The 19,268-nt window shown below is 39.1% G+C and overlaps 1 protein-coding gene across 2 annotated transcripts in view; it reads left to right on the forward strand.

The window, feature by feature from the left end:
• Nucleotides 1-19,268, forward strand: part of CTNNA2 (catenin alpha 2) — a 609,640-nt gene that overhangs the window by 423,190 nt on the left and 167,182 nt on the right. For both annotated transcript variants that reach the window (XM_053458129.1, XM_053458130.1), the window contains exon 8: nucleotides 13,868-13,948. In XM_053458129.1, coding sequence (XP_053314104.1) covers nucleotides 13,868-13,948 — 81 coding nt within the window. The remainder of the gene's footprint in view (nucleotides 1-13,867; nucleotides 13,949-19,268) is intronic.

Genomic DNA, 19,268 nt, shown 5'->3' on the forward strand with positions numbered 1-19,268 from the left:
CTCTCGTAGAATTCCAGAATTTCTCGCCGGAATGCCTTTACTTGACTTTTAAAGCTTCACCAAACTTTAATGTATACAAGATTTTTTCCTTTTTAGTTTTATGCACTAATATGTGATTATGAATTAAAAAAAATTCAACAAAAATACATCACGTTCCCCAAAGCAACATTTGATAGATTTGTGCTGATTTTAGCTGCTAATTTGGAGTTCGTGTACGTCTCAGCAAGAAGCGATTCCCAGCTGAGCTATGATTTCAGCTCGCTACGCTCACTCGCTGTCAAAACCCTCGGAGTGCGAGCAGCAGGTCAACGGAAAAAAAAAAACCAGGAGGTGCGGAGTGAGAGATGTTTTGTAGGCATTTTAAAAACCATCTGTCCCTATAGGTTACCGCATCTTCACAAAGTCATTTAAAAACAAAAATACTTGTTCTTTAGCATAAAACTGCAAACGAGACACCCTTGTCTGCATATGTTAATATAATTAATATTAATTTAATATTTATTTTTCACAATGGATACTATATATATTTATATATATACCGTATATATATATATATATATATATATGTTACATGCATTTATATGTATATATATATATATCATATAAATATATAGTATCCTTTGTGAAAAATAAATATTAAATTAATATCATTTTTTTTTGTGGCGTCAGGATGTGGTTCTGTAAGTGGCACTGCGCCATTAATTATTATTTATTAATATTATTTTTGCATTTCTCTTCATTTTTTTTCCTTAATGAATTACAGGGAGCTTGCTAATGGCTCTGTGATGTTCCCAGTTTAACGTTTTTTTTCTTTTTCTTTTCCCCTGTGTTATATTTTACATTCAGTCAACACAAAAAAACATAATTGCTATAATTAGGGAGGAAACTGTAAAAAAATGTATCATTAAAACTCAGTAGTCATGGTAATTAAGAGGAGGTGCAAAATCGGCTGTATGTTCATTCACAGAGGACGTCTGAACGATCACCTTTGCCACGCCGACAAATATTTATACCGAAAAGAGTACATAGAAGACCTGGGCATTTTCTTTTTTATATAAAAGTAATGCATATGTAAAATGTTAGTTTTTTTAATTCATTTATTTGAGCAGCATACATTTGTCACAATCGAGTGAGTAATTATTTCTATAAACAAAGCACATACCCAGTGGATACCATTCAAAAAAAACTATTTGAGGCATAAATATCGGGGATTTGTCACACTATATGGCCATATATGGCTTAAAAACGCCACTATGTCACAGCGAGTCCTGTCTAGTATTTAAGGCTGTATTGCTTACCAAGTTCCTGAATCAGCGGGACGGCACTACCCCTTAACACACTGAGACTCTCAAAGCGATATAAAACCCTCTCTGGACACCATTCATGAGACTCCGGTGTGGCAGGTAGAAAAAGTATAAAAAGTATAAAAACCGTAAACATTCTGATTCCTGGGTTGCTGTTAGAATAATAATGACCAATAAATACACAAAAACAGGGCACCCCTCCTGCCACACAGGAGCCTCGTTAATGGTGTCCAGAGAAGGCTTTAAATTGCTTGAGAGTCTCAGTGTGTTAAGGGGTAGTGCCGTCCCGCTGATTCAGCAACTTGGTAAGCAATATAGCCATAAAAATTAGATAGGACTGGGGGATTTTGATGTAGGATGTGCTCCCTTTTTGTATAAATTTTTTCTTTTGCATATATATATATTTTTTTTATTACATATCTTGAGGGCGGATAAGACCCATTGGAGCCCCGTCTAGTCTGTCCATTTTTCTTGATGTAAAGGCTCAGACCTTAATCAGTCGTTGGTCTCGTCTTGGATTCAGGAGCCATATGCCTGTCCCATGCATGTTTAGATTCCCTGACTGTATTAGCCAGCCTCTACCACTTGTGCTGGAAGGCTGTTCCACTTATCTACCTCCCTCTCAGTAAAGTAAAATTGGTTTTTAAAGAATAATTACACACATATATATATATATATATATATATATATATATAACTTTTTGTGAAAAGATCTGTCCCTTTTAGTCTCTTAGGGACCCCATAGATTGTTCGGGGGCCCCCGAAAGCACTTGCGTAATCTGCCTACATGGAGGCCAAACCATTGCACAGAACAGGTAACGATAAACATAAATATTAAAGGATATACAGATGCAAAACAGTTTTATCAAAGGCACATAATAAAGTGAAAAATAATGGATTCTTAAGGTAATCAAAACATAAACTTTTTATTTGCGCTATGAATAAACGCATTTCATTATTTTTGTGCGACTCAAAAGACTTAAATTGAAATTACTTTTCGAGTAAGAGCAGCTTTTGAAGAAAGAGGACAAAAAAAATTAAGAAAAGATTAAATCTACCTTTTTTTTCCCCCTAGATGATGCACGCTTTAGAACAATATTACTAATATTTTTTCCCGAAATACGTTTTAAGTGACTTCTTTAATCTTAGTGGTAATTTCTTCCTGTGTGTTTGGCGGAAAGAATAATTTGTTCTTTTTTTTTCATATGAATAGACAAAGTAGGTCGTATTAAAATTACATTCTCTTTATCGTGGCATTATTCAGACAATTCAAGTGCGTCTCACTTCATAGACTTTGGAAGCAGACAGGCTGCAATTTGAAGTATCTTTCTTTAGCGTAATTACTTTGTAGTAGGTCTTTGGATGTAAATGGGTTAAATTATCTCGACGTTCATTTTCTTTCCCAAAATTGCACAAATAATTTTACATCAGACGCTCCAGATGCTGTGCACTTCAACTCCCAAGATGCTGTAGATGATGTGCAGACCTGGGAACTCTCCGGGTTTGACCTGCGCTGTTTGGGCGCCCCACTTTCTGCCTACTTCTCAGCCACTCAGCGCTGTCTGGGGCTAGCTCTGCCCCAATGGATGGCTAGTTGTACCCTTTCGTGTAACTAGGCCTGGTCCTTCATGAAGCCATTGGCCCTGAAGATGGAGATCTCTAGGGGAGAGCTGGCACCGTCTGGGATGGGGACAGGTAAAGCCAACTGCCATCACTGGTCCCTTGACGCCCCGTAACTCACACACTCATACTTACGCAAACTTACATGCTAACACACACACATACACTAATACTAACGTACACACACCCCCTCTCTCACACACACACACACATTTATGCTAACACACACTCCCTCTGACATACACACTTACATGTACATATTCATGCTAACACACATACACTCTAACATACATACATACTCACTGCCTCCCTTACCTGGCATGCAGGCCAGCCCGCCCTTGAAGACCTCCGAGTTGCCAACCCCGGGAATCTCCCCATGTATTATGATGTGCAATATAAATCCCATAGGATACGTTTAGCAGCCACAGTAATTAAGTGATGCCATTGAAGTGAACCACAGTTCACTAAATCATTCATAAGAATAAAATATAGAGTCACAAAAGCTCTCAAGATCTTTCAAGAAGCTTCATTGCATGTTACCAGCCACCAATATCACTCAGGTATCCCGGATACTTAATTTAATTTGTGAAAATAATTTATTTAAGCTTTAATTTTTTTTTAATTTAAATTTTTATATAATTTAATAATAATAATAATATAGGTACATTTAAAATAATAAATTAATGTGTAATGTTTGACTTTTATTGTAAAATTATTTATTGCAATACTAGCACATAGCATATCTATACAGTGACGGCAGCACTACAGCGCGCATGATGCCCCAGCCTTGGCTTAGAATGATGTGGGTTGCAGCCTAGCAGCAGTTTAAGGGTTTCCATGCACTTAATCCTTACATGTGTAGTAATAATATAATTAATTTAATTAATGTTTGCACTGAGATACAGCTGTGCAGGCAATTTACCTCCTTCTAGATTGTAAGCTCCTTTGAACAGGGCCCCCCTTACTTTGTTTGCTTCTGTCCAAGTTGTTCTGCTATGCGCTACTTGTACAGCGCTGCAGAATATGATGGTGCTTTATAAATTAATTAACAGAAGTCAAAAATCTATCGCCAGGAGTTACAAAACGACCCCGGGGAAAGCAGTAGATGTTCCGTGGGATCCCCAACTATCTGCGAGCCTCCAAAAAATGATCTACAGCCTTAAAAACGGATTTGTGGAGATAATCCGGAGCCCCGACGCGATCTCGGGCGGATCGGATTAAAATGCAGGAAGAGCTCTTCTGATGCTGGGAGACTCTGTAATGTTCTTTCTTCTTACCTCGCCTTTGCTTCGCTGCACGGGTCAGGATTTTAGCAGACCTTATCAAATCAAATAAATCTGTTTATTAATTTATTTATTTTTGTACTGCGTCTGATCCCTGAAGTCATTTAAGCGAGTCTGCTGCAGTGCCCTTGGATGCAGAGGACATCTCTTACTCTTTCAGTGGCCACATAGCTGCGTTCAACGCAAAAGAAATTACAGGGAAAGAGAAAAAGGAGATAAATGTATCTGAAAGAAGAGAGATAGAGAGAAAATAATGAAGCAGGCAGATATTTCCCCAAAACACTGTTACCATTTTTGAATAGGGGCTTCTCAAGCTGTCACGTTCCCCAAATCATGCCTGGTAGAGTTCTATGTAAGGGTGTGGGAAATAAGTGGAGCAGCCTCCCAGCAGAAGTGGTAGAGGCTAATACAGTGAACCTCTTTATGGGTATACACTGTAAAAACGTATATGTATACCATAAAATCAACCTTTTTCACGTTCTGTTCCCGGGATCTGCATGGTTAGTCCTCCCCATTAAGTTATCTCTACTTTTTAGCTGTTGATGGTAATTGATTGGTCCAGGCAGCCTTTGAAACAATAATAAGGGGGAACTGATTGGATGACGCCAGCTTCAGACGCAGATCTCAGCCCTCCAGTCCCTTGCAATTAATCATGGAGAATAAGGTTGCTCACTTTAAGATAAAATCAACAGGTCTAACTGACCATGTACCCCTCTCAGTGGTGTTGGTATGGCCCATGCTCTATATGAGACTTCCATAGGTTCTATTTATTTAATATAGAGTCTGTGCTTCTATATGATGTATATAAGTCTTGGATAAAAAGAATCTCACATTGGATTAAAAACTAGAAAAATAATATAATAATGGCTGTTTTTTTTATTATTAATTACTGTTTTTGGTATTCTATACAATCTATACTTCCCCCGCTCAGAGGAAATTGATAAAGCTAATCTCCTCCCGTACAAAACATCTCTTTCTGAATCTTTCTCTTTTTTTAAAGATTAGAGGAGAAAAACACTTAAGAAGAGAGGTGCTTTTCTCGACCCGCTACAATCCATCTTTGTCAGAAGTATTTTTTGTCAAGACTTTCTCCTCTCCGGTAATTACGAAGCCTGGAACGTGTTGCTAAGCGCTTTTTTTTTTCTCCAACACATTTAAGGGGGGAAAAAGGGAATTTTCCATACCACGTCTGTTCTTTGAGAGTGATGTGAGTTACTAGTCATAGCCCGGAGCTGCCGCCTTATTCTCTTTCTTGTCATGGAGAACGTGCCTTCAACACCAAGCGCTCGCCCCAAGGAGCTTAATTGCCTCTTTGACCAGCTCTGATTCTATGGTAGGGTTAAGTTGCACAGAGAGCTGGAATGTTGAGCGCAGAGAAACATCTTTCTTCCCTGCGACTGCCGTGTGCCTAAATGTCTCTGGCATGTAGCCCGGCTCGTTTTCCTCCCCGGAGATCCGACAGAATGTGCGGCGAGGGCTTGAAGGCACACTACAGGGGACTTTAGGGAGCTGGCTCCATCTCTCCGCGTGAACTGCCTGCGCTCGTGAAGCGATGGTTGACTTGTGCAAACCCATCGTTTTGTTACAGACACAAAAAAGCAAGTTTTTCGGTTTTTTTTTAAATATCTATTCTGATAATTATTAAAATTCATTAAGGTAGGGTACTGAGAGGGTGTTAGGTGGAACAGCATCCCAGTAGAAGTGGTAGAGGGTAATACACAGGGGGGGATCTAAACATGCATTGGATAGACATACGGCTCCTGAATCTAAGAGGAGACCAACGACTGATTACGGTCCGAGTCTCTACAGCAGAGAAAAAGGGGCAACTAGACGGGGGCAGATCTTCAGCCAAATTCTCAGCAGACTGTAACCTACAGCCCATCCACAGCACGCAGTTTAGTGGAAAATCCTCTGATGCCCCCAATAAAAAGTGGAACAAGCTATGAGGAATCAAACCGAATGATGGTTCTATAGAGCTATCAGCCATGACCGTGACTCCCTTGGGTTAAGCGTCGTACCTGTAATATAGCAAATCATTTCCGAGTATTCTTAGAACTTTCTGTGCCTTTCATTCTGTTTGACTATAAGTATATTTTGGCAACACTTTGAGCACCATTAATATAATAAGTAGTCACACAGCCTTTTATTAAGATCCTAAAATCCATTAAACTTCTCCTCTCGCGGCCAGAAGTGGACATGAATCTCCAGGACCTTCAGAATAGAGGGCGGTGAAAAAAGTATTTCTCCCCTTCCCGATTTCCTCTATTTTTACATATTTGTTGCAGTTAAATGTTTCAGATCATCCAACGCAGTTTAATATTAGACCAAGATAACCCAAGTAAACCCAAAACGCAACATGAATAGAAGGAAGAAAGCTCTCCAACCCTACCTGGCCCTATGGGAAAAAGTAATTGCCCCTCAGTTACTAAAGCAACCAATTAACCAAATTTAATTGATAATTGGGTTAAGTTTCACCGGACAGAACCAGGCGTGATGACTGCCAGGCCTGTTCCATCTATGCGCTGATTAAATAGAACCCGGCTTGCTAAGTGAAGTCAACTGGAAGATCTCAAAAAGCAGCGCGTGATGCCGCCATCTAAAGACATTTAAGAACAAATGATAACGTCATTGACATCTATCTGTCTGGAAAGGGCTACAAAAACATTTTTAAGGCTCCGGGACTCCGGCAAAGAACGAGGAGAGCCATTATCTAGATATGGAGAAAACTTGGAACGGTGGAGAACCTTCCCAGGAGTGGCCGGCCGGCCAACAGCTCCGCTCAACTAGGGCCTAGGACTTCAAGATCACCCAAAATCACTAAGTATATCTTGTCTGCCCTGTTCTCTGGGGAAACAGAATTTGACGGCAGGTAAGACCCATTCAGCCCCATTAACGCCTGGCCGTTTTTTTCTGAAGGAAGGACTCAAGAACAAGAGGTCATTTTTTTGTTTGAGGTTTGAAGGACAGAGTTTCCTACACCTAAAGCAGCGTAAAAAGGTTTTTACAGTAAGAGCAGTAAAGATGTGGAATCCGCTGCCCACAGAGATTGTTCTGTCAAATTCAATAGATGTCTTTAAATACGGACTGGGAGATTTCTTAGCAAGAGAAGAGTATACAGGGATATAACTTTCCGTTTTTAAGATCAGCCTCGTCATTTCTTGCTGCTTTCTTGATATGCAAACTCCTTCTACAATTATAACATAAACCTTATCGTAACGAGGTTCCCTAAACCTCTATTGTAATAAAGAGCTTTGTTTGTTCTTTTTCTTGTTGTTGCCCCTGATGTATCTACATGAAAGCCAGCATGGGCTCCGCACAGTACTTACACGTGTCTCCCGCTGCTTCCTCCCGCCGCCGAGCCCTGCAATCTCCAGCACCCCCCGCCAGGCCCGTTCTAAACTCTGGAATCATAATGGATTTAAAAAAACAAAACATTTCTATTATTATTTTCATTGTTTATGGGGGGGTTTTGTTGCTCGCAGCACCTCGGTGATGGATGTAATAATTAGGACTTAATCTATGACTTCAAAGCTTTGTGTTAAATTAGGCAGCCTAGAAAGGGAATAAATGCGTATATATATAAACATACATATATATATAAAAAATAATATAAAAATATAAATTAAAATAATATAAAAATATATATAAAAACATATATTAAAAAATAATATAAAATATATTATAAAATAATATATATAAATAAAAAAATTATATATATAAAAAAAATATAAATAAAAAATTATATAAAAATATATAAAAAAAATTATATATATATATATATATATATACATTTAATAGAAAAAATATTTGCATTCTATCCTTAGCTGTAAATAATAATTTTCAGGAAAATTGATGAGAGTTGTCAATATATGTATCGCAATTGGAAGAAATATATATATATATATATGCATGGGATAGGCATATAGAAGTTACATGCCTATCCCATGCATGTTTAAATTCCCTCACTGTCTTAACCTCTACCACTTCTGCTGGGAGGCTGTTCCATTTATCTACCACCCTCTCAGTAAAGGAAAAGTTTAGAGCTCTATGAACAATGAAACATCGAATAAAAATGAATACTTTTAAGGCTCTATGACAAGCGTGGTGCTCCAAGTGCCCCTGCATAGACATGGCATACGGCTCCTGAATCTAAGACGGGACGAAGGACCGATTTAGGTCTGAATCTTTATTTATCATTAATTTGGGCTTGCCTCTCTAATCAGAAAATGTATGTATAGTCGGATCTCTATTTCCGATGTCCCCTATTGAAAGCGCGGCCCGATTTAATCCCTGTCTGATATGATGTTACTGATAGCCGGGAAATGAGGAGAAAATAAGAAGAACACAAGTCGAGAAATAACACGAAAGTGGAAAATAGTCGCTGTGTACGGGCAGACATACACGCGGCCGACAAGTAGAAGTGACAGCATGGAGAATTGGACAGGATAAAAAAAGCGTGTTATAAAGATTGCCAATAAACTCGGTCGCAGAACGCACCCGCTGGCCGAGATGAGAGCGTGAAGTACGAGCCTCTCCGAGACCGTTGTTAGTTTAGCTTCACCTTTGACGTGGAGACCGAAACACGACCGGCTAATAGATAAAACATACACACACACAGTGATATATGTACATATACATGTATGTAACAGGCATGAACAATATGTGTAAATACAATGAGCGGGAGAAGTCACATGTTCCCGAAGGAAGATTGTCCACATCACCCAGTAAATATTTATTAAGAGCACCGCAGACTGTTTTAAAATTTCTAGTTTTCAAAAATATTTTTTTTAATAGTTGTAGTTTTTGGCCCGTAATATAATGTATTCAGACAGCTGTATGAATTCTCGCTCTGTTATCTGATCCCCAATCTACTAAACAAACTAGACAAGCACTGCCTGCGGGGAACGATAGAATGGGTCAGCCTCAGTCACCCTGATGGACTCTCTGACTAATGAAAGACAATGGAGGAAATGACGTCATAAGCATTGCCACCCAAAGTCACCCAAAATATCACATGACTGACAGTAACGGCGGCTCCAGGTCTGCAGATAAATGGGGTTTCTTGGAACAAAATGAGATAAAACCAGGTTTTAGTCATCAGCCGACTACTATACTGGGGGTTATATTACTGTATACAGCGCGGGGGGGTTATATTACTGTATACAGTGCTGGGGGATATATTACTGTATACAGTGCTGGCGGGTTATATTACTGTATACAGCGCTGGGGGGTTATATTACTGTATACAGCGCTGGGGATTATATTACTGTATACAGCACTGGGGGTTATATTAATGTATACAGCGCTGGGGGTTATATTACTTTATACAGCGCTGGGGGTTATATTACTGTATACAGCACTGGGGGTTATATTAATGTATACAGCGCTGGGGGTTATATTACTTTATACAGCGCTGGGGGTTATATTACTGTATACAGCGCTGAGTGGTTATATTACTGTATACAGCGCTAGGGGTTATATTACTGTATACAGTGCTGGGGGATATATTACTGTATACAGTGCTGGCGGGTTATATTACTGTATACAGCGCTGGGGGGTTATATTACTGTATACAGCGCTGGGGGTTATATTACTGTATACAGCGCTGGGGGTTATATTACTGTATACAGTGCTGGGGGGTTATATTACTGTATACAGCGCTGGGGGTTATTACTCTATACAGCGCTGGGGGTTATATTACTGTATACAGCGCAGGGGTTTATATTACTGTATACAGCGCGGGGGGTTATATTACTGTATACAGCGCAGGGGTTTATATTACTGTATACAGCGCGGGGGGTTATATTACTGTATACAGCGCTGGGGGTTTTATTACTGTAAACAGTGCTGGGGGGTTATATTACTGTATACAGCGCGGGGGGTTATATGACTGTATACAGCGCGGGGGGTTATATGACTGTATACAGCACTGGGAGTTATTATTGTATACAGCACTGGGGGTATTACTGTTTTATTGCACTAAATTACACAGCATGCAGGGTGTATCTGTATCTCATTTGCACGGAGATTTATCCATAATATCCGCTGTGTGATCGCTGCCTCTTCTTCGGTGCTCTGAGTAGTTTGATGTCTGCCGGCTCCCGGGGACTGCCATTAAAAATCCAGGAGCCGGGGCGGCTGCGGGAGTCCTGACCTGTCATGTGTGAGTCCTTGATCTCCTGACAGTGATATCTGCTTCCTCCTGATCCCTACTTCAGCGAAGTCAGTAAATCCCGGTGTAGATAAAAGCCGAACATCTGCCCGGGATGCACAGCGCCCTCGCTCCTCCCGCCATTTACATAGCTCTAGGTATTTTTAGCCTTGTGTGTTTGGTATAAAAAAAAAAAAGGACAAAAACACAAATCTTCAGTTAAAACGGGGCTGCGAACGTCGCTTTTACACGGGAAAGCGTGAAGGGATCCCAAATAAGCCAACGTGAAATGTTGTCAAACGGCTGTAGATAATTAAAAGGTATAAATAGAGGCAGAGATTACTTTTCTCGTGTTTTATGTGACTTTTTAAATGGGAGCAGAACGAAATATCATCCAATTTTAAAAGTGGGATTTTGGGTACCTCTTATGGGGTTCTTGGAGAACGACATTCATTAAAGAAACGGGAACGATTTCTCAGTAGAATACTAGGATTTTTCCTAAAGTTCTCCTCTAATCATAAGTTATTCATATATAAAAAAACACAGTATATATATACATATATATACATACATATACACACATTTATACTGTATTTGCTCAATTATAAGATGAGTTTTTTTCAGTGCAAATGCTCTGCCACAACCACAAGGGATTCTGGGTAGGCGCATGCAAATGAGGTCAACAATGATCACCTTTTGCCTCTGTACCCACTTTATACATGGATCCCTTGAAAGTAATTGCCCGCTGTACAGGACAGCCTTTAGACAAAACTCGGGTAAGAGGTGCAATAGCCAGATCACCGCTCATGGACGGCCTTTTCGTCCTTAATTGTTGGCCTTATTACTCCACCAAACCATACATTTAATGTAAAGCCTGGCATGTGACCTGTTACTCTTCCAAAATCTACACTTTACATTTTATATGTTAAATAATCCTATTTAATGGTAAATACAGATTAATGTCACCAATATATATATAAATATATATTATAACCCTATATGTATATGCCATGGCAACAGGCAACTTTACTACCTGTTCTCAAGATCTGCAGATCTAGTCCCCCTCGTTGGGTTATCTCTCCTCTAGGGTTAAGTTGCTGATTGTTGTTGATTGGTTCAGTTGGCCTTTGGAAGAGTGACGAGAACTTCAAGATAGAGCTAAATAGAGTTTTGCCACAGAATTAAGCCTGTATCTGCAACAATTCCTTACTTTTAAATAAAAATCCCCAAATCCTGCAAATACAAACTAAAAATATCTCATTTTTTAAGACAGGGCTCCACAAATCCCAGGTGCCAGGTCGCCATGGCGACTGATAATTTTGTCCTGGCGCCTAGGTGTTTGTGAGCCAAACCGGTGGCCGAAACACATGTTCGGCAAAATGCCGAATTTCTTTTACAAAAAAACGGCCGAAAATAATCCCCGCAGGGGCCGCACTGCTTAGCTGTGTGTTGCTCTTAATGTGCAAGCAACGTCTCTTGTGCTGGAGTGGCCACAGGAAGCAGTCACATGACTGCTCTGTTCCTCCTCCCAGTGGGCGGGACAAGAGAAGTTCGTGCAGAGAGACAGAGATAGAAGCAGCAGGGCCCCTATGGAAGTCTGCGTGTGAGAGATCTGCAGTGCAGGTAAGGGGGTGAAGGAGGGTGCATGAGTGAGTATATGAATGAGTGAGTGTGTGTGATAGCATGGTTGTGTAAGTGGGGGGAGGAGCATGGCAAAGTGTGAGACTGGGTGCTGGGGCAAAGTGTGGGTGCAGGGGCAAAAAAAAGTCCTGGCTCCTAACTTTTTTAGCTGGCTCCTAGATTTATAACAAATTTGTCAAGCCCTGTTTTAAGATACCGAAGTGCTGTTTATACCAGAATCCCTCTTTAAAAATATACTGAAATAATGACCCATTTAAATTTAATATATTTTTTATTTCAGAAATATTTGATACCCAGGGGGGCTCTGGGTCAATTGCCCCCCTTCGCTCCATTATTAACCCACCCCAGCAATATGTAATTTTCTGCTCCCCATGAACCCTAAAATCAGCTTCCACTTCACGCTACGCGTTTCGCAGTTTGCTAGACCTGATTAATAATCTCGCCGAAAACCTTTTTTTTTTTTTTTTTTAGGTGAATTCCAGAATGATTGCATTGTTAACGGTACAATCGCAGCACAAACAGCCTATAATCTAATTTATATTTATAGCGCGCGTTCTTTATTTGCTTTGTAAATGTATACTTTGGAAATACGGCGTTAATAATCATAATTCTGGAAATAGAGAATTTTTTTTAAAGCTATTTTTCTTTAGTAGAAATACCTGTTATTGTTTGAGTGGGATATACCGAGATTCTGGCACCTAGGAGCGGCAATATATGGAATAAGCAAAAAGATTTCTAACTGGAGAAGCCGGGGAAGTCATTTTGAACGGGCGAGATAAAAACGTTTAAAATAGAGGAATTATTGAGTTTTTGAGGATGGGTGTTTATAGATCCTATCCCGTTTTTCAAGGGCTTAAAATGAGATTTAATGTTGTTTTTTTCTGGCAGTGGTACAAAAAATAATAAAATGAAAATACTTTTCATGCCTCTTTATGAAGTTTTTGGCATTAAAAACACAGGGGATGCTCATGTGTCCCGCGACAATTTCACTTTTTTATTATGTTTTGGGGGGGGGAGATATTGGTGGCACTTTATTTGTATATTCGCTTTAGTTAAGACTTTCTTGTGCCTTTTGACTGTTGTTCTGTTAGATACTAAGATTCTTAAGTGTCTCTTAGTCACATGACTTAGTGAATTAAAACATCATTTAAAGGGAACTTGTAATCATCTTATGTATAAATATCAATGAGTGTTTAGTGAGCCAAGAGCCGTCTTCTTGCCTGGCTCAAGTCAATGTCCGCTCACCCAACTGTAGGACTCGATGCCAATAGTCCTCCGGTGAGACAGACCCAAGGGCTGAAGGAGAGGAGGCATTTCAGCCACCTTGGCTTCGTTCTCACTTGCGTTCTTCCCCTTTTGACGAACGGGCTAAGCTTTGCGTTGGGTTGGAGCCGACCCTGGCTGGCCCATCTCTAGAAGCCCATCTAATACAGAATTCATGGGCAAGATAACCTGGATGATTGTCTTTCTTTATGGCCAAGGCAGAGGTGGACCCACCAGAGCCAACTGTGCTTACAATGGGACCTCATGAAAACCTCTACTTGATGAGAAAAAGAAAAGAAGATGGAACCTCTAGATGGAAGTCTATTGTGGTCTCCACGTTCAGTGAATTCTATAAGTTGCATACACGTCATTTAATCAGGCTCCCAAGCGTCCTGTGTTAGTTGGGACAGTCCTGATTTTTTTGGCCACTCTACTGCCAAGCTGCCCTACTGTCCCTAACTTATTCTCGAGCGTCCGTGCAAATCTCACTATATCTCACTAAATTGTATTAATTTGTGTTACCTAACATTGAGGTTTTTTTTCTAGAAGCATCCTGAATACAAAGTTGGTTTGGACAAAAATTTACGTCTATTTAATTTCTTTTAGACGGGACGGAAAGAGAAGGGCGACCCACTAAACATCGCCATCGACAAGATGACCAAGAAAACGAGGGATCTGAGGAGACAGGTAGGTCTACAATCTTTATATTGACAAAAATGCCTTTCGGGGGTTTTGTCCTCCATATCTCCAAACCCGTATCTATAATAAAAGACAAAAAGTTTTTTTTTTTTTTTTAATTTCCCAAGATTTTGAACAGTTCTGCCATATTAAATTTCATTTTTGTTAAAGAAGAGGGTAAATGAGGACAATAAACAATTAACATATCAAAAAATATTATAAATGTTACTCTACTAATCACGAGAGAGGATAACGGGGCAGTGTGTTTTCTTTGAGCTTTTCATATAGGTACTTGGGCAATAAATCCCCTTTTTAGCGATTTAAAGCTTCCTACATTGCTTCTGGTTGTAAAAAAAAAGCTAAAAACAGTGGAGAAAAAAACGTAACCCTCAGTAGTAATAATAGTCGTGTTTAAATATCCCACCCGGGGCATGTTAATCTGGGTTTATCGCACAAAGCTGCCAAAAAATGAACCGTCACAGCTGATGTTGCAGAGTGCTGGGATATGACATCATACCTGGTCGCCTAGCAACAGGCAGTGTACAGAACACGAGGAATTGCCAGTGGAGAGGGTACATAGACCTCCACACTAGAGTCACTAGAAGGGGCTTCCCCAGGACTCCATTTTTATTAACACATTACCTGCTGGAGAACCCTGTGATACCCTTACAACCAGCAAACATTCTACGCTCCTAAAGAACAGGGGGCAACAGGGGACAACGAAGGGACTTGGTCTCTCCTGAAGCAGGACATTTGGGGAGTATGAAAACCCGTGCAGGTGTCACTAAATATGAACAAGAACCCGCTATCGTATTAAAGTTCTGTTTACATTAAGACAATGAAAGATCCCAGTAATTTCCATTAGACCAAAAGTCAGATTAACTCAAATTGGAAGCGTTCCCTCTGGTTGATAAATTTTATCTTTATAGCAGCCAAAAAAAAAAAAAAAATACAGCGTTAGGGGTTTTCTCCTTTTTATTTTTGTGTATTTTCTTATTTTTTTTGTTCTCTCCGACAAAATGTATTTCTGCTAAATGTTTATCACTATGACATTAGATTTTTATGGTACACTTAAGTGCTTGAGAGGAAACGGAGAGTGGTTTAATACCTCTGATTTACTCTTTCAGGTCCGCAATAATTTCCTTATTTCCTAATTACCAGCCTCGCTTTAATTTACTCCACGCATAATGTTTGCTGAGGCACATATGGCCTCATATTTTGGGAAAATGATACGCAAAATCAGGTAGTTTATGGAAGATAAACAAAAAGAAAGAGAAAAGGAGATTTTTGACCAAAAAAAAGACATTTATATTGTGTGAGTCCTAGCAGTAAAATTGTGCTGGAAGATATAGATACAGGATTGAGGAATACAACAGTGGGAGAAAAATTCCCACCCGCTGAAATATTGATTGTGCGAAGACGCAATTGGTCACATGACACATACGTCACAAGCCTCTTGCTGAATAAACTGTATTTATCACATTTATATGAATTTAAATTTATTTTATTATATTTAAACCCAAAATCTGTGGCATAACTGGTAAATTTACACATTTTCTCCTCCTCACACCGTGGTAAAGGCTGCAGGAGCCAATCAGCAACAATCAGCAACTTAACAACAGGAAGGAGATAATGGAGAAAACAGGAAGTTCTCCCATTGTATATATATATATATAAGGTTTAATAAGTATATATATATATATATATATACACATTACATGGGTTTGTTTAGTGCATAGGACCGTAAAATGTAGGATTTTGGAAAAATAACACTTTAAGGGAAAGCCTTGTGTTTGCATCTTTCTTCTTGAGAAATTATGCTATTTCTCATTAAAAAAAAAATGCTGCAGTACAGAATTTGGCCAATTCATCTGATGTCTCACAGTTACTTCAAATACTATTGTAATGCATTTGCGCCGTGACCAACAGAATGTTCCGCGCAGCGTGATATTAATTTGTCTTTGACTTCAGAGGCTATAGAAAATATACTACGAGCTGCCACATCTGAACCTCCCAGTCTCTTCTCTACTATGGTAAAAGTAGAAATAGTGAGAGTAAAGCAAATAAATTTGGTGAGACGGTCCTTATTTTATCTTTTTTTTCTTTTCTTTTATCTGTTTTTTTTGGTTTTTTTTTTTTTATCATTTTCAACAATGTTAATTGAACTGTCCATGAAAGCAGAAGTCATTTTATATTTATAGAAGTGGTATTTTGATATTTCACATAGAGATCTTCCAGCAAATGGCATTTAAAGGGGCATCATCCCCATTATTCCCTAAAGCAACCAAGATATATAGACATGTAGATGATGGCCCATTTTGCATTGCCCTTTTACTTATTAATTCTTTAGGATAGCTTTTATACATATCCTGAACTTTCTTGAATTTTGTGTTTGACTGTATCATCTCTACTGGGGTCTATTCCAGGTATCTACTACCCTACCAGTAAAGCAGAATGTTCTCACAGATGAGCTGCTCTCACTAACGTCACTCTTACAATAAACTGTTTAATCAGTAAGGTGATACCAAAAATTATCCTCATATTAGCAATGCATTATGGAGGGCCGGCTTGGTCCTTCTTGCTGGAGAAGCTCTTACTAATGTTGTTTACCACGGAAATATGGCTGTAGGGAAGGCTAGGTGCTCTAGATACGTAAAGGACACAATTTGGCTTGAGATTATTCTTGAGTGAAGATTATCCAACTCAAAAACTTTTTGGTCTGTGACCTTTTTCTAAGACAATGTAAGTGACACCACCTGAAAGTGTCCAGAAATAATGACATCAACTTAATTCCAGTGACCTTAGAGCTAAACTCTTGAGCGTCATTAGAACTAAACTCTCAAGCGCCCTTAGAACTAAACTCTTGAGCGTCATTAGAACTAAAATCTTGAACTTCCTTAGAACTGAACTCTTGAACTTCCTTAGAACTAAACTCTTGAGCGTCATTAGAACTAAACTCTTGAGCGTCCTTAGAACTAAACTCTTGACCGTCCTTAGAACTAAACTCTTGACCGTCCTTAGAACTAAAATCTTGAGCGTCCTTAGAACTAAAATCTTGAGCGTCCTTAGAACTAAACTCTTGAGCGTCCTTAGAAATAAACTCTTGACCATCCTTAGAACTAAACTCTTGAGCGTCATTAGAACTAAACTCTTGAGCGTCATTAGAACTAAAATCTTGAACTTCCTTAGAACTTAACTCTTGAACTTCCTTAGAACTAAACTCTTGAGCGTCATTAGAACTAAACTCTTGAGCGTCCTTAGAACTAAACTCTTGACCGTCCTTAGAACTAAACTCTTGACCGTCCTTAGAACTAAAATCTTGAGCGTCCTTAGAACTAAAATCTTGAGCGTCCTTAGAACTAAACTCTTGAGCGTCCTTAGAAATAAACTCTTGACCATCCTTAGAACTAAAATCTTGAGCGTCCTTAGAACTAAACTCTTGAACTTCCTGAAAACTAAACTCTTGAGCCTCCTTAGAACTAAACTCTTGACTGTCCTTAGAACTAAACTCTTGACCGTCCTTAGAACTAAAATCTTGAACTTCCTTAAGACTAAACTCTTGAACTTCCTTAGAACTAAAATCTTGAGCGTCCTTAGAACTAAACTCTTGAGCGTCCTTAGAACTAAACTCTTGAGCGTCCTTAGAACTAAACTCTTGAGCGTCCTTAGAACTAAACTCTTGAGCGTCCTTAGAACTAAACTCATGAACCGAGTCTCTGCTTAAGTCAATAGTTAATATGATGGGTTTATACAAACATGCTGGAGGCTATTGGGGCCATCAAAAGAAATGTTAAAATGACAGTAATACCCATTTTATTTATTTGAAGGAGACAGGCAGTGAACTGTCACACTAATGTTCCTAAGAGACAAACTTGATGTCATCTCTTGAGTCAGAAGAAAAGAACATTTCAAACCAAAGCAGAGAAAGGGCATTCCTTCCTGGGAGGACAGTAAAGATGTAGAATCCACCTTCTATAGAACTGAGAGTATCAAATACGATAGACAAGATACACATAGTAATTGACTGATCTAAGAAGAAATTAGATTGGAGTTGAGGGATATTTTTGGTTTGGAACTTGAAGGACGTGTGTTTGCCTTCAACATTTATGTATCTACTGTACATATATTAAGATGCACCAGACTTCATATATTTTAGGAACCTCCGCTTAGAAGATATAAAACTTGGTTTTTAACAATTAAAGACGACTATTAATATTTTTTAGACCTCATTTAGAAGGATCTTATCTGGGTTTCCTAGGAATCACTGAGGGATTGCCTTTGAAGAATAAATATAACACAATCAGTTATTTACTGTCAACAGCAAACAGAGCAAATTTAAACTGATTCGTCCCTATAAAATATTCTGGAAATGTTGACAGCTCTCGCCTGGGGGGATATAACTTGTTAATGTCACTCAAAGTGGTATTTTAGCTAAACTTTAAATATCAAAATGCACGACAATGACCTTCAAAGCCAGCGCATGTTAGTATTATAGGACATGTTTAAACCATTAACACTGTGGTGTGAAAAGGTACAATGGAAGCGATGCAGATTTCCTCCTATGTGAAATTGCCGGTCTCCACAGACCAAAGTGTCATATCTCTTGGCCCGTTAACGCGTGTCGCATCAGACCATCCGAGCTTTAAAAATACGCAACCTTCTGGGATCCCTCTCGTCTCTTAAACGCAATACACGCAGCGAGGCTGGCAGTCCTCTGTACAAACATCATAGTTAATTCATGTGCAGATCACAAAGGGAGAAGTTGTTGTGTTTCATCAGCCAGCTGGATAAAAGAAGGTTTTTATGGTAAAAAAAAGAAAAAGGAAGAAGTTCGGTCAGAATGTTGTCATAAAGGAGCAGCCCCTGCCGTTATGAGGACAACTTTTTAAAAATGTATATAGTTCTTTATTGCGTATAAGAAATCGGATTTAAATATGATGTTAGCTCTCCAGTTGATGAGGAACGTCAACTATTATGATCTTTAGTCCACTTATGGGAGTTGTATGCTTACAGCGGCCATTAAATAACCTGTAGGGGGGTTATCTTTAAGTCCACATTAGCAGCTCAGTGGTTCAGGAAGGTTCATATAATCATAGATGGTCGCTAACGCATGACAACCTTGGTCCACTCACAAATTATACCGACAGAAAGTCTGCCTCTTTTACAATTTCAAAGTGGAGATAAAGTCACGTCTGAACACGTTTTATTATCAGCGTATGAATTCCGTATTTTTCTTTTCTTTACAGTCAGTCTCACATTTGTTCTGCTCCTCAGACCTGGATACATTGTTACTAGAGCTAGAGATTAAGAAATGAGTCCTATTCAATCC

This window comes from Spea bombifrons, chromosome 1 (assembly GCF_027358695.1).
Source record: "Spea bombifrons isolate aSpeBom1 chromosome 1, aSpeBom1.2.pri, whole genome shotgun sequence".
In the NCBI taxonomy this organism is placed as follows: Eukaryota; Metazoa; Chordata; class Amphibia; order Anura; family Pelobatidae; genus Spea; species Spea bombifrons.